The 23,491-nt window shown below is 48.0% G+C and overlaps 1 protein-coding gene and 1 long non-coding RNA gene across 2 annotated transcripts in view; one reads left to right on the top strand and one right to left on the bottom strand.

Annotated features, from left to right (window-relative positions):
• Positions 1-17,901, bottom strand: part of LOC137453290 (uncharacterized) — a 49,915-nt gene extending 32,014 nt beyond the window's left edge. The window contains exon 1 of the long non-coding RNA XR_010990315.1: positions 16,836-17,901. This is a non-coding gene — a long non-coding RNA (uncharacterized lncRNA). The remainder of the gene's footprint in view (positions 1-16,835) is intronic.
• Positions 17,902-17,969: 68 nt separating this feature from the next.
• RPS16 (ribosomal protein S16) lies at positions 17,970-21,693 on the top strand. The gene is made up of 6 exons (XM_068162430.1): positions 17,970-18,033; positions 18,123-18,175; positions 18,884-18,985; positions 19,720-19,816; positions 21,324-21,371; positions 21,495-21,693. The coding sequence occupies exons 2-6, from the start codon at positions 18,128-18,130 to the stop codon at positions 21,638-21,640; spliced, it is 441 nt and encodes a 146-aa protein (XP_068018531.1). The 5' UTR covers positions 17,970-18,033; positions 18,123-18,127; the 3' UTR covers positions 21,641-21,693.
• The last annotated feature ends 1,798 nt before the right edge of the window (positions 21,694-23,491 follow it).

A 23,491-nucleotide genomic window follows, 5' to 3' on the forward strand; every position in this document is an offset into this window, starting at 1 on the left:
TTCCCTCTTCACCCAGCACTGGTGAGTTCCTGTTTCTTTTCAAAGTTCTTGGTTGTGGGCTGAGGCCGGAAATGTGTGCCCAGGCAGAGGTGACAGCAAACACTTCAGGCTGGTGGAGGCCTCTAGAGACCATTTCACTGCAAAGAAATTGGATGGTGATGGCAGCAGGCATCTTGGTGTTCAAGGATCCTGCCTGATGACTTCAGGCTGGGGACAGAGTGGCTGGAGAGCAGCCAGGCAGAAAGGGACCTGGGGGTGCTGATTGACAGCCACCTAAACATGAGCACATTGGCCACAACAACCCCAAGCAGAGCTACAGGCTGGGGTCAGAGTGGCTGGAGAGCAGCCAGGCAGAAAGGGACCTGGGGGTACTGGTGGACAGCAGGTGAACATGAGCCTGCAGTGTGCCCAGGTGGCAAAGAAGGCCAATGGCATCCTGGCCTGCATCAAGAATAGTGTGGCCAGCAGGAGCAGGGAAGTCATTGTGCCCTGTGATCAGCACTGGTTAAGCCACACCTTGAGTCAGGACTGTGTCCACTTCTGGGCCCCTCAGGTTAAGAAGGACATTGAGACACTTGAATGTGTCCAGAGAAGGGCAACGAGGCTGGGGAGAGGCCTTGAGCACAGTCCTGTAAGGGGAGTCTGAGGGAGCTGGGGTTGTTTAGCCTGGAGAAGAGGAGGCTCAGGGGAGACCTTATTGCTGTCTACAACTCCCTGAAGGGAGGTTGTAGCCAGGTGGGGGTTGGTCTCTTCTCTCAGGCAACCCGCACCAGAACAAGAGGACACAGTCTCAGACTGCACCAGGGGAAATTTAGGCTGGAGGTGAGGAGAAAGTTCTCCCCAGCAAGAGAGACTGGCCATTGGGATGTGCTGCCCAGGGAGGTGGTGGAGTCCCTGTCCCTGGAGGTGTTCAAAAAAGGCTTGGATGTGGCATTTGGAGCCATAGTTTAGTTGTCAGGAGGTGTTAGGCATTAGGTAATATGTTGGAGTTGATGATCACTGAGGTCTTTTCCAAGCTGGTTGATTCTATGATTCTGTGACTTCCAGCTTAGTATCCTTTTTATTTAACAAAGCAATTTGCTGACAATATAGACTATTGGCTGGAGCAGTGCTTCTCATACTGCCAGCTGCAGCTACCAGAGGAGCCGTGGGAGAGTTCAAAAGGACTAAAACTCACAGAAAGTTAATCAATTCCCAATATTTTTGTAGGAAAATCTAACAGCTTAAAGCAGGAAGTACTTTCATTTGGTAAGCATCGTGTGTCCAGGGCTTGCAGGACTGTCACACAAACTGACAGAAAAGAAAGCAACATTTGCTAAAAGAAAAGGATACAAAATGATGCAACAGACCCCAGCACCAGCTCCCAGCTCAGCCCCCTTGGGATGCTTCATTTCGGGGAGGCCCTGGTTGCACATGGAGTCACCCTCAGCTCCTGGCTCATCCCACCTCGAGGAGCAGTCCCTCCCCTCCTGCTCCCTGACATAGCTAGCCTGAAATGTGTTGAGGTTGATGTTGTTGTTGTGTGTTTGTTTGTTTTTTAAGCTGTGTCAAAGTTTCTCACATTTTTCTCCAGCATTATTTTTGAGTTAAATCAGGTAAATCAGCTGATTTCTAGCCATTCTTTAGTAGGGATTGCTAAAGACACTTCAGTTTACTTCATCTGCTAGGTAATGACGGGGCTTGAGGTGCAGTTTTCACTCTCTGATGCTGGAAAAGCTAAGGGAGCTTCAGCATTCCCCTCTGTGGAAGCTGACAGTAATGCTGATCTGCTGTGATTCTCCCCTTCCATGTCCCAAGAGCACTCACAGCTATGTCGGACTTCACACTGGCCCAGTCTCACCCTCCCTATGCCCTACCACCCACACGTACTTAGATCAGCACTGAGTCTGTTCCAGCTTGTCACAATCCTCTGATAAAGTAAAGAGAGGCAGAGGGATAAAGCATGATGAGTGAGTTAGCAAGGAGGGGAGAGATGTAAGGAATACATCTGTGGAGTGGGAAAGGGATGAACAGGAACACTGGCTGGGAAAAAAGCAACTCCTACTGCAGTTTTCAGTTGCGTTTCAGAAGGCCTTCAGTAACCATCTGATTCTGCAGGACCCGTAACAGATGACAGAGACTGCAAAGGTCATTTTAAGTTAACTGACTTCAAATCTAGCTCAAATTAGAAGGGCTGGAGGCTCGATCACTAGAGAGTTATGCAAGTCACATGTGACATAATCAGTTGGTCCTTACAGGGTAGTTTGAGTGGAATGAGCTGGCACTGGAAAAGGAGTAAACCCTGGCTGACCTAAATCCTTTGTACCCTCTGCCTACTCTTTCCTCTGGAGAGGTAATACAGGAAGGGTAGAAAGAAAGTGCAAGAAAGTGCATTTCAGAATGACTTTCTCGTTCTCAGAACAGCTCATAAAGTCAATGTTTCTTTTGGATGTGCTTGGGAAAGAATCACTACACCTATTCTTTAGAGCAGACAGAATATATTACATATATCAGTCTGGAGAAGAGAAGGCTCCCAGGAGACCTTCTTGTGGCCTTCCAGTATCTGAAGGGGGCTACAAGAAAGCTGGGGAGGGACTTTTGAGGGTGTCAGGGAGGGATAGGACTGGGGGGAATGGAGCAAAACCAGAAATGGGTAGAAGAGACCAACCCCCACCTGGCTACAATCTCCTTTCAGGTAGTTGCAGATGGCAATAAGGTCTCCCCTGAGCCTCCTCTTCTCCAGGCTAAGCAACCCCAGCTCCCCCAGCCTCTCCTCATAGGGTTTGTGCTCCAGACCCCTCCCTGTTGCCCTTCTCTGGACATGCTCCAGCAACTCAACATCTTTCCTAAACTGAGGGGCCCAGAACTGGACACAGAGTTGTCCCAAGCACAACCTTGGCCTCTCTGTGGGATACCTGACCTGTTTGCTATGTACCTGACCTATTTGTTAGAGCTGAGAGGGCTACTCCCCTTGACAGAGAGCATGCTAGATGGAAATGTTCTAAAGGCTTCCAGTGATAATGAAGGTCTACCTTCAAAAGTAAGAGATGCCTTAGAAAGACCAACCTAATTAACTTTAACTTAGGCACAGACCATGAATCCCAGGCAATCAGTGACAGAACAAGAGGACACAGTCTCAAGCTGTGCCAGGGGAGGTTTAGGCTGGATGTTAGGAAGAAATTCTTCCCAGAATGAGAGATTGGCCATGGGAATGTATTGCCCAGGGAGGTGGTGGAGTCACCATCACTAGAAGTGTTTAAAAAGAGACTGGATGAGGCGCTTAGTGCCTTGGTTTAGTTGATCAGATGGTGTTGGGTGACAGGTTGGACTTGATGATCTCAAAGGTCTTTCCCAACCTGATTAATTCTGTGATTCTGTGATCTATGTCATTCTGCAAACAGAACTCAGGCTCCTAAATTATTTAAAGGCAGAGATTTTGTATTCCTTTGGAAGTGAGGCACCTAAATGCCATATACATTCTAAACATTTTTGAAACCTAGGGTTCATTTCTCATCTAACTCCTGATTTCTGAGTTTGCATTTTCCATACTTGCTCTCCAAACTCCTTGCTTTCACAAGACTGTGCAAGCTTGCATCAACAGTATCTTCCACTGTGTAAGGCTACAGGCAACAATCAGAATCATAGAATCATGTAAGTTGGAAGAGTCCTTTAAGATCAGTGTCCAACAATTAACCTAACACTGCCAAATCCACCTCTAAACCATTTCCCTAAGTGCCACATCTACATGTCTTTTAAATACCTTCAGGAATGATGACTGTGGCTGCACTTCCATGGGCAGACTGTTCCAACGTTAACCCTTCTGGTGAAGAGTTTTACCTAGTATCCAACTCAAACATCCCCGAGGGCAGCCTGAGTCCATTTCCTCTTGTCCTATCATTTGTTACCTGGGACAACAGACCACCCTCCACCTTACTACAACCTCCTTTCAGGTAGTCCGAAAGAGTGATAGGGGTGTCCCATTAGCCTCTTCCTCCAGGCTAAACAACCCCAGTTCTCTCAGCTGCTCCTCCTAAGATTTGTTTTCTAGATGCTTCACCAGCTTCACTGCTTTTCTTTGGATAAACTCTAGCACCTCAATGTCTTTCTTGTAGGGAGGGCCCCAAAACTGAACACAGCATTCAAGATGCAACACAGTATGTGAGGTGCAATGATCACTGAGGAAGGACTATTGCTCATTGTTCTGTGCAATACCTGTTGGCTGCTATATGGCTGCTACACAGTATTTTTATTCCTCACAAAGAAAACATGCCAGATCTGGGCTGCAGCAAGAGAAGCATAGCCAGCAGGTGGAGGGAGATGATTCTCCCCCTCTGCTCTGCTATGGTAAGACCACACCTGGAGTATTGACACCAGTTCTGGAGCCTCTGCTCCAGGAAGGATCTGGAGGTGCCGGAAGGTGTCCAGAGAAGGGCCACGAGGAGGAGCAGAGGGCTGGAGCTGCTCTGCTATGCTGACAGACTGAGGGAGTTGGGGCTGTTCAGTCTGCAGAAGAGAAGGCTCCCAGGAGCCCCAAGTCCCTCTCTGCCTGGCTGCTCTTCAGCCACTCAGACCCGAGTCTGTAGCACTGCATGGGGTTGCTGTGACCAAAGTGTAGAACCTGGCACTTGGACTTGTTCAGTGCCCTCCCATTGGACTCTGCCCATCTGTCCAGCCTGGCAAGGTCCCTCTGCAGAGCCCTCCTGCCCTCTAACAGATCAACTTCTGCTCCCAACTTGGTGTCATCTGCAAACTTACTGATGGTGGACTCAATCCCGTTATCCAGATCATCAATAAAGATATTGAATAGGATGTAGTTCCTAGGTGCAAAGCTATTGCTATGATTTCTAGGAGATTTATTTTGGAAAGATCTTACTTGACAGGAAAGCTCTTGAGGTGATCTTTCTGGCCTTTAGACCATTCTGACACTTCTGCTACCAGGGAAACCTTTTATCTGCTCTGTATCTTCTGAATTGCTGTAGTTCAGCTGAGCAGCCATAACCCTTAAAAGCACTTTTTATTAAACCAGGAGCTGCAGAAGAACATGGCTAAGATCAAAATTTCAGCAAAATTGAAATCTGGCTGGAATGTAAACAGGAAGAGATTATCACAGTATCACCAAGGTTGGAAGAGACCTCAAAGATCATCAAGTCCAACCTGTCACCACAGACCTCATGACTAGACCATGGCACCAAGTGCCACGTCCAATCCCCTCTTGAACACCTCCAGGGATGGTGACTCCACCACCTCCCTGGGCAGCACATTCCAATGGTGAACGACTCTCTCAGTGAAGAACTTTCTCCTCACGTCCAGCCTCAACTTCCCCTGGCACAGCTTGAGACTGTGTCCTCTTGTTCTGGTGCTTGTTGCTAGAGAGAAGAGACCAACTCCCTCCTGGCTACAACCACCTTTCAGGTAGTTGTAGAGAGCAATAAGGTCTCCCCTGAGCCTCCTCTTCTCCAAGCTAAACAATCCCAGCTCCCTCAGCCTCTCCTCATAGGGCTTGTGCTCAAGGCCTCTCCCCAGACTCCTTGCCCTTCTCTGGACACATTCAAGTGTCTCAATGTCCTTCCTAAACTGAGGGGCCCAGAACTGGACACAGGACTCAAGGTGTGGCGTAACCAGTGCAGAGTACAGGGCAGAATGACTTCCCTGCTCCTGCTGGCCACATTATTTCTAATGCAGGCCAGGATGCCATTGGCCTTCTTGGCCACCTGGGCACACTGCTGGCTCATGTTTAGGTGGCTGTCAATCAGCCCCCCTGGGTCCCTTTCCAGGTTGAAGAGGCATTTACAATTTAGGTGTTGTCCTTCAGGGCAAAAGTGGATTTTTCAACTACAGTCAGAAAGCAATCACAGCAGTTTATTTTGCTGCTTAGAAATCTTCTGTGCACAGTATATGTGTCACTGTGGCACACCTACACTGAGCCTGCAGAAATACACTTTCCAGAAAACTTTCTAAGATCAACAAGAAAAAAAATAAATAATAGCTTGGGTCAAAAGCTTCTGGGAAATGATGAAATAAACACTGAAAAAAGAGTTACAACCTTAGAGATGACAAACTGCCAGGACTGTTCCTGAAGGCTACTGCCTGAGAAGTAGAAGCTAGTATATGGTTTTTAGCCTAAGATGTTGGCTTTGCATCAAAATAATTAGGAATCCACCTACCCAAATTTTCCATTCTGACAGAGAACTTACCCCACCACCCTCTCCCCAACCCCCTCCCAGGATGGGGTAGCATTTTCTTGGAGTGGCTGAAGCACTGCTGAATGAGATGATAGTTCAGGAAACAGGGCACTTCATGGGACCTGGAGATTTCAACAGGTTTTGATGAAGTGGCTTTGAAAAGAGAAGGAATAGTCAGTGTGAGTGGATTTTATAGCTAAGACAAATGTACTTGCCTGATCTGCAGTAAAACTAAAACCAAAGGACCCTGAAGAAAAGGACCTGGGGCTGCTGGTGGATGAGCAGCTCAACATGAGCCCCCAGTGTGCATTTGCAGCCCAGAAAGGCAATCACATCCTGGGCTGCACCAAGAGAATTGTGGCCAGCAGGGCCAGGGAGGTGATTCTCCCCCTCTGGTGAGACCACACCTGGAGCACTGTGTCCAGTTCTGGAGCCTCTGTTATAAGAAGGCTCTGAAGGTGCTGGAGTGTGTCAGAGAAGGCCCAGGACGATGAGCAGAGGGCTGGAGCTGCTCTCCTATGAGGACAGACTGAGAGAGTTGGGGCTGTTCAGTCTGGAGAAGGGAAGGCTCCAAGGAGACTTTCTTGTGGCCTTCCAGTATCTCAAGGGGGCTACAAGAAAGCTGGGGAGGGATTTTTGAGGGTGTCAGGGAATGATAGGACTGGGGGGGGAATGGGTAGATTCAGCTTGGATGTGAGGAAGAAGTTGTTCCCCATGAGGGTGGTGAGAAACTGGCACAGGTTGCCCAGGGAGGTGGTGGAAGTCTCATACCTGGAGGTTTTGGAGGCCAGGCTGTATGTGCCTCTGAGCAACCTGCTGTAGTGTGAGGTGTTGGAACTGGATGCTCCTTGAGGTGCCTTCCAACCCTGACAATTCTGTGATTCTATGACTAGGTGATCAGTGTGGTTAACTTCATACTGAAAAGGGGAGTTAGCTCCCAGCTGGCTTGCTTACTTTCCTCTATCACTGGTTAACTCCTGTGTTACATTTCATGCTCTTTAGCAAGGCCCTAGCAATTCCTCTGAGCAGGGACTGTATCTTCCTACGCAGTTTTACGACACATGAACAGAAGCTGCTCACAGCCCTCGCTGAAGCCTTTGGATGCTACTGCAGCAAAAAGAAGAAACACCAAGTAGAAAAGCAGCCAACAAGCATCCCAGTGTTGTAATGATGATGATCTTTCTCTTGAAAGGGACAAGAAGAGCAGTAGATGAGACTTCCATGTGTACAAGTGTTCCAGTCTATCATCACAGGACATGCACATCATGCTTTGCATGCAGAACCTTCTCTGGAAGAACAAAGTACCTCACTAAAGGCGAACTTTGTCTGCATAAATAAAACCATCTGGGTTGCTGTCTAACCATCTGGTTTGTCTAAAGTTTATAGTCTCCTGAGTGCTATTCACAGGCCCACATATGATCAAGCCTCCACAGACATTTTTATTTGGTAAAAGCTTTCCCACAGCACTTTGTTTTTTCTCTGTTTTTGATCTTGGGAAAAAAAAAAAAGACGAGAAGTCATTTTAATACGTGTGTTGTAATACTGCCTGTGTTTGTGTTTCTCTGAACTGCATGTAGACCTCCTAGTGGGCAGATATGAGGGGTTAGATTCTCTTGGGAACAGTGGAGGAAAGAACTAGAAATCAGCCATGTGGAGATAGCAGAGCCTGTGACTTTTTAACCACTGCTCCTAAACAAAAGGCTAGGTGAAGACAGACAGGTCACTTTAAAATGCAGCAGCTAGTACCAGGTGACAAGGTACTGAGAACTGACCTCTGTCTCAGTTCAAGAGCTACAGCTGGGAACAGGTAACAACCACTTTGTCAACCCTACACCAGACAGGGACTCTCCTGGGTTCAACAATGCCAGGATTCCTGGCACTGTGCAAGGGTCCAGATAACCCAGCTGTATTCAGCACTGTGTGAATAAACTGCAGTATTATTTTCCCTTCTTGCTACAAGCTGGACACTCACTACACTTCTGCTCACTCCCTCTGCTTCATAAACACAAGATTTTCCACCCAGAGCTCTTACAAAGCCTTGCCAAAAGGGTTCATTCTCCTTCAGAGTTCAACTGCTCCAGTTTCTGGAGACAAAGCCTCAGTTCTCTGGTGGGTCTGTAAGTATACAGCAGTTCATGAGCTCTGATATTTCTGCCTTATCTGCCCTCATACAACAGGCAATGGAAAATGTTTCACTTGAAACAACAAACAGATTCAAAATCAGAAATAGAAATGACCTCAGTAGAGATTAATATAACTTCACAGCAACCCACCTCTTTCTGCTCTAAACCACGACTGATGCTTCAGCAAATTAAGTGTGTGCAACAGGCTGTTGCTGCAGTCGCTAACTGCAATTGCACCTTTTCAGCTACCTAGAGGATAGCAACTTTCTGTATGTGTGACATCAAAAGTGAGATTTAGAGAGAAATGTTGACCTACAGATCATGAAGCTCAATGTTGTGTTTGTAGCCTGGACATAAGTAAAACAACAGGGACAAACTGTCTGTATTTTAAAGATGTGCAAACCAGGTGTCCGTTTCTATGCTCCCTCTCCCCCACATTCCTTTAACACAGAGAAGCAGAAAGGATCCCTGCAGAAACCAAGACCCAGGAAACCTCCTCTCTCTGCAGAAGAGTTGAGAGAGGGCAGCTGGATCCCACTGGACCCTGCTGTGTTGTTTCTAAAAAAGGGAACTAAACCAAGCTGTAGCCTCCAGGGGCAGCAAAATACAGCAGGAAGCTTGGAGATGCTGTTCTGCTCTAAAAAAACCACCAACAAACATTTACTTGTTAGCTTATTTATGTAGCTGTGGGTTCTGGGTTGTTGTCCAGTCAGCTTCTTACAACTTGGATTCCTGTGATACACACACACATACTCCAGAGCACCCTCTGTGGATGTACAGGAAAGAGTTCTGAGTCATTCTAATCTACTGTCAATACATTTCACCAAAGCCTTGCATACTGCAAGAGAGGTTGAATTTCAGATGCAGAGGGTAGTGCTCAATAGCTTGAAGTCCAGATGGAGAGGAGTGACAAGTGGTGTTCCTCAGGGCTCTGGACTGTTTAGTATTTTTATCAATGCTATATAGGCAGTGGGATGGAGGGCACCATCATCAAGTGTGCAAATGACACCAAGCTGAGTGGACCTGTTCATAAACCAGAGGGACAGGATGGCATCCAGAGGGACCTGGACAGGCTGGAGAGGTGGGACCAGGTGAACCTCATGAAGTTCAACAAGAGCAAGGGCAGGGTTGCACTTGGGCTGGAACAATCCTCACTATCAATACAGAATGGGGGAGGAGGTGAGAGAAAGCAGCCCTGAGGAAAAGGACTTGGGGGTGCAGGTGGATGAGAAGCTGGACAGGAGCAGGCAGTGTGAGCTTGCAGCACAGAAGGCAAATCACAGCCTGGGCTGCATCCAAAGCAGCACTGCCAGCAGAGCCAGAGAGGTGATTCTGCCACTTTGCTCTGCTCTGCTGAGACCTCACCTGGAGTACTGTGTGCAGGTCTGGAGCCCTCAATACAGGAAGGACATGGAGCTGATGGAGAGGGGCCAGAGGAGAGCCACAAAAATGATCAGAGGGCTGAAGCAGCTCTGCTATGAGACAGGCTGAGGGAGCTGGGGGTGTTCAGTCTGGAGGAGGCTCCAGGGAGACCTAGGAGCAGCGTGCCAGTACCTGAAGGGGGCTACAGGAATGCTGGAGAGAGACCGTTTGCAAATGCCTGCAGGGACAGGACCAGGGGCACTAGCAAAGAGCAGATTTAGACTGGATGTTAGGAACAAGTTCTTTCCTATAAGGGTGGCAGAACACTAGAACACGTTGTCCAGGAAGGTGGTTAGGACCCCATCCCTGGAGATTATTGATAGTGAGACTTGACAGGGCCCCGGACAACCTGATCTAGTTGGGGATGCTCCTGCTGACTGCAGAGGGGGTTGGACTGGATCACCTTTGGAGGTCCCTTCCAACCCAGACCATTTATGATCCTGTGATTTTCAAGTCTTGTCCTTTAATATGCAGTCAGATTCTAAAGAGAGTAGTTCACACACTACCACTTTCCAGCCAAACTATGTTAAACTGGTAATATGCATTTCCAGACATTGCAAATAGGAATGATGCTGTAAATTTAAGTGACAATGTTTATTCAGATTCCAGCACCAAGTCAGGTAGCATAGCTGAAACACTGAGCCTTCATGTCTGTCTATCTGTTCAGATTCAAGATGGGCCTTTGCATTTCTTTTGTTTATTGTCCTGAAAGAGCAATCCTATTCATTCAAAACTCAAGTCTCTAAGACAATTGGTAATTGTGATTTCTCCCAAGCAGCAATGCTGAGAGTGGGTCCTGAGTAACCTATTGTACTGCTAATTACTTTCATACAAGGAGTTTTATGTGAATGTGCTAATTGCAGTGACAACTGGTGACTCACACATTCGTGTCCTCAGTCTCACTGTGAAACTAACATAGAATCATCATAGAATCAACCAGGTTGGAAAAGACCTTTGAGATCAAGTCCAACCTATCACCCAACACATCCTGACAACTAAACCATGGCTCCAAGTGCCTCATCCAGTCCTTTCTTGAACATCTTCAGGGATGGCAACTCCACCACCTCCCTGGGCAGCACATTCCAATGGCCAATCTCTCTTGCTGGGAAGAATTTCTTCCTCACCTCCAGCCTAAACCTCCCCTGGCACAGCTTGAGACTGTGTCCTCTTGTTCTGGTGCTGGGTGCCTGGGAGAAGAGACCAACCCCCACCTGGCTACAACCTCCCTTCAGGTAGTTGGAGAGAGCAATGAGGTCTCCCCTGAGCCACCTCTTCTCCAGGCTAAGCAACCCCAGCTCCCTCAGCCTCTCCTCACAGGGCTGTGCTCCAGACCCCTCCCCAGTCTCACTGCCCTTCTCTGGACACCTTCCAGCATCTCAACATCTTTCCTAAACTGAGGAGCCCAGAACCGGACACAGGACAAGCTGCGCCAGGGGAGGTTTAGACTCGAGGTGAGGAGCTGACCACATGGCATAATGAGTTCCCTGCTCCTGCTGGCCACACTATTCCTGATGCAGGCCAGGATGCCATTGGCCTTCTTGGCCACCTGGGCACACTGCTGGCTCTTGTTCACTTGCTGTCCACCTTGTGCTCATGCTCAAGACCTCCCACATTTAGGACCTGCAAATGAGAGTCAGTATTCATATCAGCCAGGATAATCCACATCCTTACATTCCAGATCTTATGCTCACAGAGCTTCCTTAGAGAAGAATAATGAAATCCCAAATTTTGGTTTAGATTTTAAATATTTCCTGAGGAAAAAAAAAAAAATCTTTAGTGATGTGAAAAATCTTGTGAAATTCTTATTTGTTTTCAGAACATACTTCCAAGAGCTGGGAAGATTTGTTTTCTGGCATGCATCAAGCATTTTTCCATTGGTCACAGCATTCTTGCACTAATTGAGTTTAAAAAACTCTTCTGCTGCTGCCTGGATGAAGACAATTTTTGAAAAGCCAGAAACAGGGTATCCACTGGCTTGATCATCAAATATGCATCAGTTGCAAAATGCTACATGAGAACTGTATTGCAGCATCCTACATCTTTCACATTGGAAGAGCTGTCATTAAAAAAAAACAAACACATTGGTTATCTCCTGAAATACTTCGTTCTTGGAGTACTGCGTCCAGTTCTGGAGCCCCTATTACAGGAAATATCTGGAGGTGATGGAAGGTGTCCAGAGAAGGGCCACGAGGATGAGCAGAGGGCTGGAGCACCTCTCCTATGAGGACAGACTGAAAGGGTTGGGGTTGTTCAGTCTGGAGAGGAGAAGGCTCTCAGGAGACCTAATTGTGGCCTTCCAGCATCTGAAGGGGGCTACAAGAAAGCTGGGGAGGGACTTTTGAGGGTGTCAGGGAGTGATAGGACTGGGGGGAAAGGAACAAAACTAGAAATGGGTAGATTGAGATTGGATGTTAGGAAGAAGTTGTTCCCCATGAGGGTGGTGAGAGACTGGCACAGGTTGCCCAGGGAGGTGGTGGAAGCCTCATGCCTGGAGGTTTTTTGCAGCCAGGCTGGATGTGGCTGTGAGCAACCTGCTGTAGTGTGAGGTGTCCCTGCCCATGGCAGGGGGGTTGGAACTGGCTGATCCTTGAGGTCCCTTCCAACCCTGACAATTCCATGATTCTGTATCTGTCACTGAAGGAACTCACAGATTTTCAAGGGGAATAAATATATACAAGAAAGAAGCCTTTTGAAAAGTATTTTGATGACTTTGCTCCCTGAAGTAAAAACTTCAGGGAATATCCTTTGTTTATCCTGACAGTATTGGTGGGCAGTGGACTGACACAGATTTTGTCCTGCAGTTTTCCATATCCTTTGCACCAGCAGATTTCCTAACAAACAGATAGAATGCTGCTCTGATTCTCCTTAGTCCATCTTTGCCCATCTCCTGCCATTTTATTCCTGCCCAGCTCACAGGATGTTAGGGGTTGGAAGGGACCTCCAGAGACCATGAGTCCAACCCCCTGCCAGAGCAGGACCACAGAATCCAGCACAGGGCACACAGGAATGTATCCAGATGGGGCCGGAAAGTCTCCAGAGAAGGAGACTCCACAACCTCTCTGGGCAGCCTGTTCCAGTGCTCTGGGACCCTTACAGTAAAGAAGTTTTTCCTCATGTTGAGGTGGAACCTCCTGTGCTGCAGTTTCTATCCATTGCCCCTTGTCCTATCCCAGGGAGCAAGTGAGCAGAGCCTGTCCCCTCCCTCTTGACCCCCAGCCCTCAGATATTGATAGAAATTTATTAAATCCCCTCTCAGTCTTCTCTTCTCCAGACTAAACAGCCCCAGGGCTCTCAGCTTCTCCCCATAAGACAGGGCTGCAGTCCCTCAACTGTCCTCGCAGCCTCTGTTGGACTCTCTCAAGTAGATCCCTATGTACACATTTTTTCTTCTCTCACAAAGTGTGGAAACAACTGGGAGATATTCCTCTGCAGCACTCTACCCTGCTGCCACAGCCCAGCTGTTTCCAGCAAACTGACAGAGCAGCAGAGCATGTGGCTGGTCTGTGAGAGGAGAGCAAGTCACAGTAGCATTACACCACAGCCTGCAATGAAGTCTAAGCAGCTACAGTGGAGGACATCAAGCAGGGAGAGACTCTCAATCCCTTAAAGCTTCACGAAACACCCATGTAAAAAATTTAGTAGCTTTAAGATACTTGTTGGCACAGACACACAAGAGATCATCTGTGAGTACAAAACAAAATCATTGTGAAATGGAGGGCTTGGACTGGAGTAAAATCCAGGCACTTTTCTTCCTGTATGGGAATAATAAAAATGCCCCATCAGGACAGCTTCAAACCTGATTCCTCCCTGTTTTGCACACTGTATAACTCTTCACACTGGTGCAGAGCAAGGTCAAACAAACAAAACAAAAAGAAGAAAAAAGGCTGCCAAGCAAGTGCCTGACACTCCACAGGTGCAATTATTTTACAAACACAAAAAAAAATGAGAAGTGAAATGAAGAGTTTGTAGCTGGTGCTTGAAGATTCTTACTGACTTACTCTTTTTCAAATCATAGATACATTATAAAGCTTTCTGCGTTCTGTAAAATTAAGATGGAATGGAATGGAATGGAATGGAATGGAATGGAATGGAATGGAATGGAATGGAATGGAATGGAATGGAATGGAATGGAATGGACCAGACCAGGTTGGAAGAGACCTTCAAGATTATCGTGTTCAACCTATCATCCAACACCACCTAATCAACTAAACCATGCAACCAAGCAGCCTGTCAAGTCTCCTCCTGAACACCTCCAATGATGGTGACTCCACCACCTCCTCAGACAGCCCTTTCCAATGGGCAATCACTCTCTCTGTGTAGAACTTCTTCCTCACCTCCAGCCTAAACCTCCCCTGACACAACTTGAGACTGTGTCCTCTTGTTCTGGTACTGGCTGACTGGGAGAAGAGACCAACCCCCATCTGGCTATAACCTCCCTTCAGGTAGCTGGAGAGAGCAAGAAGGTCTCCCCTGAGTCTCCTCTTCTCCAGGCTAAGCAACCCCAGCTCCCTCAGTCTCTCCTCATAGGGCTTGTGTTCCAAACCCCTCACCAACTTTGTTGCCCTTCTCTGGACACCTTCCAGCAAGTCAACATCCTTCCTAAACTGAGGGGCCCAGAACTGGACACAGGACTCAAGGTGTGGCCTAACCAGTGCAGTGTACAGGGGCACAATGACCTCCCTGCTCCTGCTGGCCACACTCTTCCTGATGCAGACCAGGATGCCATTGGCCCTCCTGGCTGCCTGGGCACACTGCAGGCTTGTGTTCAGCCTACTATCAACCAGCATCCCCAGGTCCCTCTCTGCCTGGCTGCTCTCCAGCCACTCTGACCCCAGCCTGTAGCTCTGCATGGGGTTGTTGTGGCCAATGTGCAGAACCCAGCACTTGGATGTGTTCAATCTCCTGCCCTTGGACTCTGCCCATCTGTCCAGCCTGTTGAGGTCTCTCTGCAGAGCCTCTCTACCCTCCAGCAGATCAACTCCTGCCCCCAGCTTGGTGTCGTCAGCAAATTTACTGATGATGGACTCAATGCCCTCCTCCAGATCATCAATAAAGATGTTAAGGAGCAAGTTGGGATCTTTTTCTTCCCCACCCTGGTATCATTATCTTTCTTCCTCCTGTGTATGGTGATACTTATGATCTAATTCTCTCTTTACACATTACAGGCTAATTTCTCTGGCAGGTGGTTTCTAAATGCCTTTTAGCTCCTATTCTGCTTTTTATGCTGGAAAGCAAAGAGCATGAAGCTTTTAACCTTCTCTTCCAGGCAACACTGTCAATATATGTTTTGTTATCTTCTCATTTTGTCAACAGAAAATGGAAAGAGAGACACATGGAGGCATATCACTGGATTTATATGCAGGCTCTTCTAGAATGAATGTTTTCAGTTCCAAGAAGAGCATGCAGCAGATGAACGCCCACCCAAAGGAGGCTGAATTCTGAAGGACCTCAGAAAGCATGCTCCCAAAATGTAGACTTTAAGGGAGCAGGCACTGAAGACCCCCTATATAATGGTGTACTTGGTATTAAAACACAGGTCTCCATCAGCAGACCTCAGATAATGCCCATAAAAGGAACAGATCTAGTTCTGCTTCCTTTTCAAGTGCCCTGAACATGCATCAAAGCTTGCTTACAAATGCTTTACCTTTGGGCCTTAGCTGAACCCTTTGGTGCTAACTGGGTTAATTAGGTATTATGCTTTGTCTTTTCTTACCTAAAGGTTTTGTAATGTCTAATAGTTCAGCTCCAGTGGCGGCTTTTGTTATGCAAGTGAAAGATCACAGAATCACAGAATGTTAGGGGCTGGAAGGGACCTCGAAAGCTCATCCAGTCCAACCCCCCTGCCAGAGCAGCATCACCTAGAGCAGATCACACAGGAACACATCCAGGCAGGGCTTGAATATCTCCAAAGAGGAAGACTCCACAAACCCCTGGGCAGCCTCTTCCAGGGCTCTGTCACCCTCACAGGGAAACCACTTTCCCTCCTGTTTCCATGGAATTTCTTATGCCTCAGCTTCCACCACTGCCCCTTGTGCTGGCATTGGGCATCACCCAGCAGAGCCTGGCTCCAGCCTCTGGGCACTCACCCTGCACATCTTTATTAACTAATGCGGTCACCTCACAGACTCCTCCTCTCCAAGCTACAGAGCCCTCAGCTCCCTCAGGCTCTCCTCATAAGGAAGATCTTCCACTCCCCTAATCGCGTTTTGTGGCTCTGTGCTGGACTCTTTCAAGCAGTTCTCTGCGGTCCTTCCTGAACGGAGAGGCCCAGAACTGGACACAATATTCCAGATGCAGCCTCACCAAGCAGAGAGGGAAGAGACCCTGTCTTGACCTACTAGCCACAGCCCTTCTAATTCACCCCAGAATGGCACTGGCCTTCCTGGCCACAGGAGCACACTGCTGGCTCATGGTCATGATGTCTCTTAAACAGAGGCACCTATATTCACCAAATATGTTCAGTCTAAATAAGGTTTTGTAATTTTCATCCTTCTGTGAAAACTGAAACTGACCAGCAAGCTGTCAGCCTGATGCTAGGGCAAGAGTGGATGATAGATGTGTGACTACATAAACACTGTTCCTTAGGAAACAGCCTTAAATAAAATCAAATCACTTTCCAGGTCACATGTTCAAGCTTTGTACAACTGGGGGTTTGAGATGTGCCAAACCTTACATCTTCTGCACGGCACTATTCACTTGAATAGAACTAATCACTCAAATTGCAGAAAGCGAAGTGCTTGTTTAAATCCTCACATGACTGATGACTAATGTTCAGCATTTAAAACCCTGTCCAAAGACAAAGGATCCAATTGTTTCATTGGAGCAGTCAACTTTCCAATTAATCACAGTCATTTAAACCTTTATTGCTTAAAATATCTGAGCAGTGTGGCCTCCCTTCATCAATAGATTCTGCTTCTGGCCTTTGGAAAAATTTTGCATACTAAATGCCAAGTCTTAGAAATTAAATGTTTTCTGTCTGAAAGTGACTTAAATGCCATGCTTTCTGACAACTACTAAACAAGGAAAACAAAGATTTTAAAAAATGAAATTCATGGTGCTTTGTGGATGCTCTGAAGAATTCCCTGATCTTATACATAATTGTTGCTGTTTAAGTGGGTATAAAGATTACCTGAAGATGCTTCCATGCACAATGCTAGAACACAGGGTTTACTGCTGGAGGGTCTTCTGCTGCAGACTTTAAAACTAAAAAAAGCCATGTAGTTTGGATGCTTCATCTCCAGGAGGTCCAAAAGTGACTGCAAGACTCTTAGAAAAGGCATTGCTTTGTATTCTTTATCGCTAAAACTAAGTTTGGTTCTGCTTGTCACTGGGATACCTAACAGAAGGTATGCTGTGGTGTCACCATTAGATGCTAAGTAACTGAAGAAATAGCCTCTCGCAGGTTGTGAATCCTCTCTATCCCTCTCAGGAAGTCCTTCAAACTGCTGTCATCCGTGCCAGAACTCCGGCAGCGAGTACGTAACCTTCGCTTGCCCCACTCTGACCTCACCGGCTTGAGCACGCACTGTGCTTCTCCCAGGGCAATGCGCCGGTCACGGGCTGAAGGCGGGCAGGCACCTGGCCTCCTCCGGGCGGCGCTGGGGCTCCCTCAGGGTGGGAGGCCGCCGCTTCCTCCCGCGGAGCCTCGGCAAGTTCCGTACGGGCAGGTTCCAAAGCAGCAGCGGTAAGCCAACGTGCCAGATTCAGGTGACAGCAGCTGGCTTCCGAAAAGGGGACAACGCCTGCCTAGCGTTTACGTAGTCTAAAGGGGCGCCAACTCTTTACATAAAAAAAGAGGTAATTGTGTGCGACGAACGTTAAAAACACCCCACAATAAACCCACAAAGCAACACGGATAACGAGAAAAAGCTGGGGTGCTCCTACACCACCAGGAGGTCGAGGCGAAGCGCCTCACAAAAGCTCCCGTACGCTCCGCTTAGCGCTCCCCAGCGCCTCGCTAGCCTCTCTGGGCGGCCGCCAGGCCCGGGGGATGAGCATCTCTGCCATCAGCGGCTGACACAGCCACTGCAGAAGGAGCCGGAGAGACAGGCACGGTGCCCACACTGTGCTTCGTCAGCGCCAGTCCTCTCTTGCCCTCCCCGCAGGCCCGCAGAAGCCTGAAGGACGGCAGCTAGCCGAAGGCGCACAGCCGGCCCGCTCGCAGCTCCAGGCTGCCGCAAAGCGCGGCCGGACGAGGAAGGGAAGGGACGGAGGAGCCTTCTGTCGCACTGCCGGAAGACGGCGTTGCGCTTTACGGCTCCTCTGCCCCTGAGAAGCGGCTAGGAAGCCCCGTTCGGCCTTTTCGTGCTGCCGCCGCCGAGGGGAGGGTGAGTGCCTGGCGGGCTCCGGCCTGCATCCTTCTGCTTGCGCTTTTTTTCCTCCGGCGGTGCTAACACCACCTTCCTGTCTTTTGCAGGAGTCATGCCGGCCAAGGGCCCCCTGCAGAGCGTACAGGTCTTCGGGCGGAAGGTGAGCCCGAGGCGCCGCAGCCCGCCTCGTTTATCCCTCGCAGTCGGACCGGGCCGCGTCTTCTCGTCTGAAGCGTTCGGGGCCCTTCGGCCGCAGATCAGGAGCTGCGAGGCCGGCTCCGTGCTAGGGCTGTGTGTGGAAGTGGTTGGTGCGGGGGAGGGCCGGCGGTGGTGAGGCCTGCTCCGCGGCTCCACGTGTGCAGCGTCCTAGGTGCCGGGGAGCGCCGCTCATGCGGGCCCGGGAGGGAAGACACTCTTAGGGAGTGGGCCCCAGCCCTGTCTCGTAGCTCTGCTCTGGGGGGAGCTTCCCAGACTGGCGTGGCCTGTCTCTTTGCCCATGTCCGAGAATCGCGTTACGATGTGGGAAGCGTAAAGTTCGCATTGTTGGGATCCCGTGGCACGAATTCATATTAAAGAGGCTCTTGTGAGGAAACACTGCTTAAAAATACCGTGTTGCAAAACGAAGAGGGAATCTTTCACTAACTTATAAGTTAATCTTTTCAATTCTATATAACATCTAATTCTGTTAAGAGGGGACCTCAATACTACGAGTCAGTTTCTGGAAATTTTATGAAGAGTGTACTGTGCTGCTGTTCAGGGCGAGTTATTAATTTTACGCATAAACTAAAGATTTTTAGATTGTTAAGTAGCCATTCACGCTGCTGGTACAAAAGCAGAGGGCTGCACTAATACACATTTGGATTTTTAGAAAACTGCAACTGCTGTTGCCCACTGCAAGAGAGGAAATGGCCTCATTAAAGTGAATGGAAGACCTCTGGAAATGATCGAGCCCAGAACTCTGCAGTATAAAGTAAGCATCCCCTTAGGCTCCTTCATCACCTCCACCTTGGAGGCTAAAATACTGTTAGGTGCAGAATTGCTTTGATATGAAGAAAAGTTGCTGGTGCTTTGGACAGTACTAAGGTTTTGGTTGTGTTTCATGATTGCAAGAAATACGGACGCTGTTGCAAAAAATCCATAAAGCTGTCCTGTGATTGTCTTGTCAGCAAGAGTGGGTCTGTTGCTTGATTGGATTCATGCGTGTTAATGGAAGTATGTGAAGTATTTCCAACACTTCATGTCTCTTGTTTTAATTGAAGTGGGAGATTTTAAAATACTCTCATGTGAAAGATTCTTTGGATTTGATCAAGTAGTTGTTTGAACCCTGCTGAGAGAATATGAAGCTGCTGCGATAAGGTGAAACAAATAGTGGGGGAAACTACCCATGAATTACTCCAGCACTTCAATTTTAATAAGCATCATTTATTTTTGTAATCTTGGTGCAGTTAATGACACTATACTTAAAGCTCTTAATTCCATGTGCTTTTTGAAACCTAACTGTAATTCAAGGTTTCAGGAAGTTCGTTTTAAAACAGCACTGGTAGATGACAAAGAAGGCTGCAAGAAGTGTACTTGGGTGTGTGCTTGTAAAATCAAGGCTCTATCTTTTCAGAACGTGCAATAATTCATCTCTGGTAAGCCTGCCATGAGCTCTTAGCCTTGCTCTTCATCACAGATTAACGTTCCTACTGTTTTGTTCTGCAGCTGCTTGAACCTGTCCTCCTCCTGGGGAAGGAGCGGTTCGCTGGGGTCGACATCAGAGTCCGCGTAAAGGGTGGTGGCCACGTAGCACAAATCTATGGTAAGGTTCTGTGTGAGCTCTTGGGAGTGTGGGCTAGAACAGGCTCTTGCCACGTAGCAAAGAGCTTGACTTCAGAGTAATATCTTGTGCATCTTGACGTCCTGTTTATTTTTTGCATTGCACAAAGGTAGTTTGTCATGAGGGCATACCTGCAAAGCTGTAACATGGATATGAGGTACAACTGCTGAAGTTTTGGAGGACATAGGATAAAATAGTCTTTGTGTCTTGCAGTGTGACAGTGCAGTTCAAGTGCAGCTGAGAGCAAATATTTTAGGAGAGGGAAGAGGGATTTATCCTTAGAAATGATAACTAGCTTGAAGTTTCCAGGTTGTTTGGAAGCATCCTTCAGCTGACCTCTTAAGCTAGGCTTTTTTTTTCCCCTAGCAGAGATGCTTGAGAGTGTTTGTGGTTGATACAGAGTTGCTTTTTACAAGTGATAGCTTTATTCTGCAGTTCCAGTTTGGGTATAGGCTAATGAAGCGGAGCAGAAGCTGCATGGAGACATGTTTCAGTCTTAAAGTTCACTGCATTCTTTCCTCAAAAACCTCAGATTTTCCTCAAAATCTGGGTCTTGATATTCTGACAGATAACAGCCTAACAACATCTTTACAGTTACTCTCATACTCCTGCTCTGAGTTCTGATTACAGGCTTGTTTTATTGCTTGTGCCATTCGGTTGCCACTTTTGCCACCTTTGGCACTGAACACTGATCATTTTTATCCTTGTTTAAAAGTACAGACATTTCAGAGAACTGTTTCTGAGGTTTTGGAAGCTAACTCCCTGTAGGTAGAAGATGAACCTGTGTTAATACTCAACAGAAGAGGTGATCAGGATGGCCTGTACAATTCCTTGTTTAGCTAGCAGTTGTCAAATCAGCACAGCAACTGCGGGTGGTTTCTAGGTAGAGTTTTCCTTGGATTTGCTGAAGTACAGGCCATGTTGAGTGTTGTGGAGGGGAGATTAGGGAGGGGAAGGACTACCTGGCAGGAAACAAGACAGCAAGTCTCTCCAGTAACCTTGTGTTTTAAGTACATCTGCAATCATAGAATCAGAATTGTTAGGGTTGGAAGGGACCTCAAGGATCATCCAGTTCCAACCCCCCTGCCGTGGGCAGGGACACCTCACACTAGATCACGTTGCTTAGAGCCGCAGGAAGTTTCTCTGGTCTTGTCCCTTTGCCATCCTCCCACCCTTATGCCCAGACACTGGTTGCCCAGGGCTACTTACCTCTTTGAGGTGAAGCAAGGTGACCTTCCCACTGCCTTCATCCCTCCTGCTGCTGCCAGGTGGGAGGGCACAGCCCCTGTCCCTGACCACCACCCACAGGGTCCCCTCAGATAGGCTGCTGTGAGCACCCCTCACTGCCAGCAGTGGGGTGAGGGCTCAGGGAAGCCAAGCGAGGGGTAGCCTGTCCACCTGCCACCGGCTCTTTGCAGCCAGCTAGGTGCTGCCAGGGTGCAGAGCTGGCAAACCTTTGCTGATCTACTGTCTTTGTGTTTTTTAACAGCTATCCGTCAAGCTATTTCCAAAGCCTTGGTGGCTTACTACCAGAAATGTAAGTTGCCGCGATTGTTCTCTTAGCCTTAAGTGCCAGTCTCTGGCGTATGGGTTGGTTCTGTGTGAAATGTCCTAAACTGAAGGCTTTTCTGGTGTGTTTGGCTTTTTTTTTTTCAAACAGATGTTGATGAAGCTTCCAAAAAGGAGATCAAGGATATTTTAATTCAGTATGATAGGACTCTGCTGGTCGCTGATCCTCGCCGCTGCGAGTCCAAGAAGTTTGGAGGGCCTGGGGCTCGTGCACGCTACCAGAAGTCTTACCGTTAAAAGTTGTTCCATGCTCATGTGAAATCAATAAACACAAAGAGAATTGGGTAAAATTCGTGTTTCTGAATGGCATCTTTCTCTTTCCATAAATAGATGTTTTGTTTTTCACTGTGTGTTAAAATGAACACAGATTGATTGGCATTAAAGTCATGTTGGCAGTTCTGTCCCTTCTTAGTAAGTCTTGGGAGTAAAGAAAAGCTTTCACCTGTTGAATGTATTGTGACCAGGTGTGTTCAGTCACATCCTGGGCTGCATCAAAAGCTGTGTGGCCAGCAGATGGAGTGCAGTGATTCTGCCACTTTGCTCTCCTCTGGTGAGACCTCACCTGGAGTACCATGTACAGGTCTGGAGCCCTCAATACAGGAAAGACATGGACCTGACAGAGAGGGTCCAGAGGAAGCTCACAAAAATGAGCAGGGAGTTGGAGCAGCTCTGCTGCGAGGACAGGCTGAGGGAGCTGGGGCTGTTCAGCCTGGAGAAGAGAAAGCTCCAAGGAGACCTAATAGCAGCCTGCCAGTACCTGAAGGGAGCTACAAGAAGGCTGGAGAGAGACTTTGCAAAGGCTTGCAGGGACAGGACAAAGGGCAATGGCTTCGAACTACAGCAGAACAGATTTAGATTGGATATTATGAATAAGTTCTTTACTGTGAGAGTGGTGGAACATTGGCACAGATTTCCCAGGGAGGTGGTTGGGGCCCCATTCCTGGAGATACAGACTTGACAGGGCTCTGGGCAACCTGATCTAGTTGAGTATGCCTCTGCTAACTGCAGAGGGGTTTGGACTAGACCATTGGAGGTCCATTCCAACCCAGACCATGCTCTGATTCTATGATCAAAGCATAAAGAAGGCATACAGCCTAGTTTTTGGTGGGTACATGCAATGGTGTAGCAGCTCCTGGCATCCTGGCCTGTATCAGGAATGGTGTGGCCAACAGGAGCAGGGAAGTCATTCTGCCCTGGTCTCACCACTGGTTAGGCCACACCTTGAGTCCTGTGTCCAGTTCTGGGCCCCTCAGTTTAGGAAAGATGTTGAGTTACTGGAAGGTGTCCAGAGAAGGGCAACAAAGCTGTAGAGGGGTCTGGAGCACAGCCCTGTGAGGAGAAGCTGAGGGAGCTGGAGAAGATGAGGCTCAGGGGAGACCTTGCTCTCTACAACTCCCTGAAGGGAGGTTGTAGCCAGGTGGGGGTTGGTCTCTTTTCCCAGGCACCCAGCACCAGAACAAGAGGACACAGTCTCAAGCTGTGCCAGGGGAGATTTAGGCTTGATCTTAGAAAGAAGTTCTTCCAGAAAGAGTAATTGGCCATTGGAATGTGCTGCCCAGGGAGGTGGTTAGGTCAGGGTCCCTGGAGGTGTTTAAGAAAAGCTTGGATGAGGCTCTTAGTGCCTCGGTTTAGTTGAGTAGATGGTGTTGGGTGATCAGTTGGACTTTGATCTTGGGGTTTTCTTCCGACCTGGTTGATTCTGTGATTAACAAAGAGTTCAGTCTTTGCCCTTCTGGTAAATCTAAGTATAAAGTCAGTCCTTTCCCAGTGCCTTGATGCTCACTCTTAAAACATCTACCTGAGCCTTGTTGCAGGCTTGGTGCATAATGTGTACCAGCATGGATCTGTCCTGTAGTTGGTAATTTCTGTATCATGTGTTTGCCTCTTGCTGTAATGTGCTGCCCTAGCATCACACAGCACATGAAGCATCCTTCCACATGCACTTCAGCACTGGCCATTTTTATTCTTGCAAAGGACTTTTCATATTCTGTGTGTATTCACCCAAAATACCACACAGTCAGGTTACAAACACCACTGCAGGGTTTCATGCGGCTGTGACTGTTGTCCATCTGCCTGAAGTCCTTTTGT

Source organism: Melanerpes formicivorus, unplaced genomic scaffold (genome assembly GCF_026170545.1).
Source record: "Melanerpes formicivorus ecotype bairdi unplaced genomic scaffold, bMelFor1.0.p_v2 SCAF_64, whole genome shotgun sequence".
In the NCBI taxonomy this organism is placed as follows: Eukaryota; Metazoa; Chordata; class Aves; order Piciformes; family Picidae; genus Melanerpes; species Melanerpes formicivorus.

What these genes read in the sequence shown, in the direction of transcription:
- RPS16 (XM_068162430.1), top strand. Translation starts at nt 18,128, where the DNA reads ATGCCGGCCAAGGGCCCCCTGCAGAGCGTACAGGTCTTCGGGCGGAAG. An exon ending in CCAGAACTCTGCAGTATAAA is followed by an intron (nt 18,986 to 19,719) that starts GTAAGCATCCCC and finishes TTTGTTCTGCAG; the next exon opens with CTGCTTGAACCTGTCCTCCT. An exon ending in GGTGGCTTACTACCAGAAAT is followed by an intron (nt 21,372 to 21,494) that starts GTAAGTTGCCGC and finishes TTTTTCAAACAG; the next exon opens with ATGTTGATGAAGCTTCCAAA.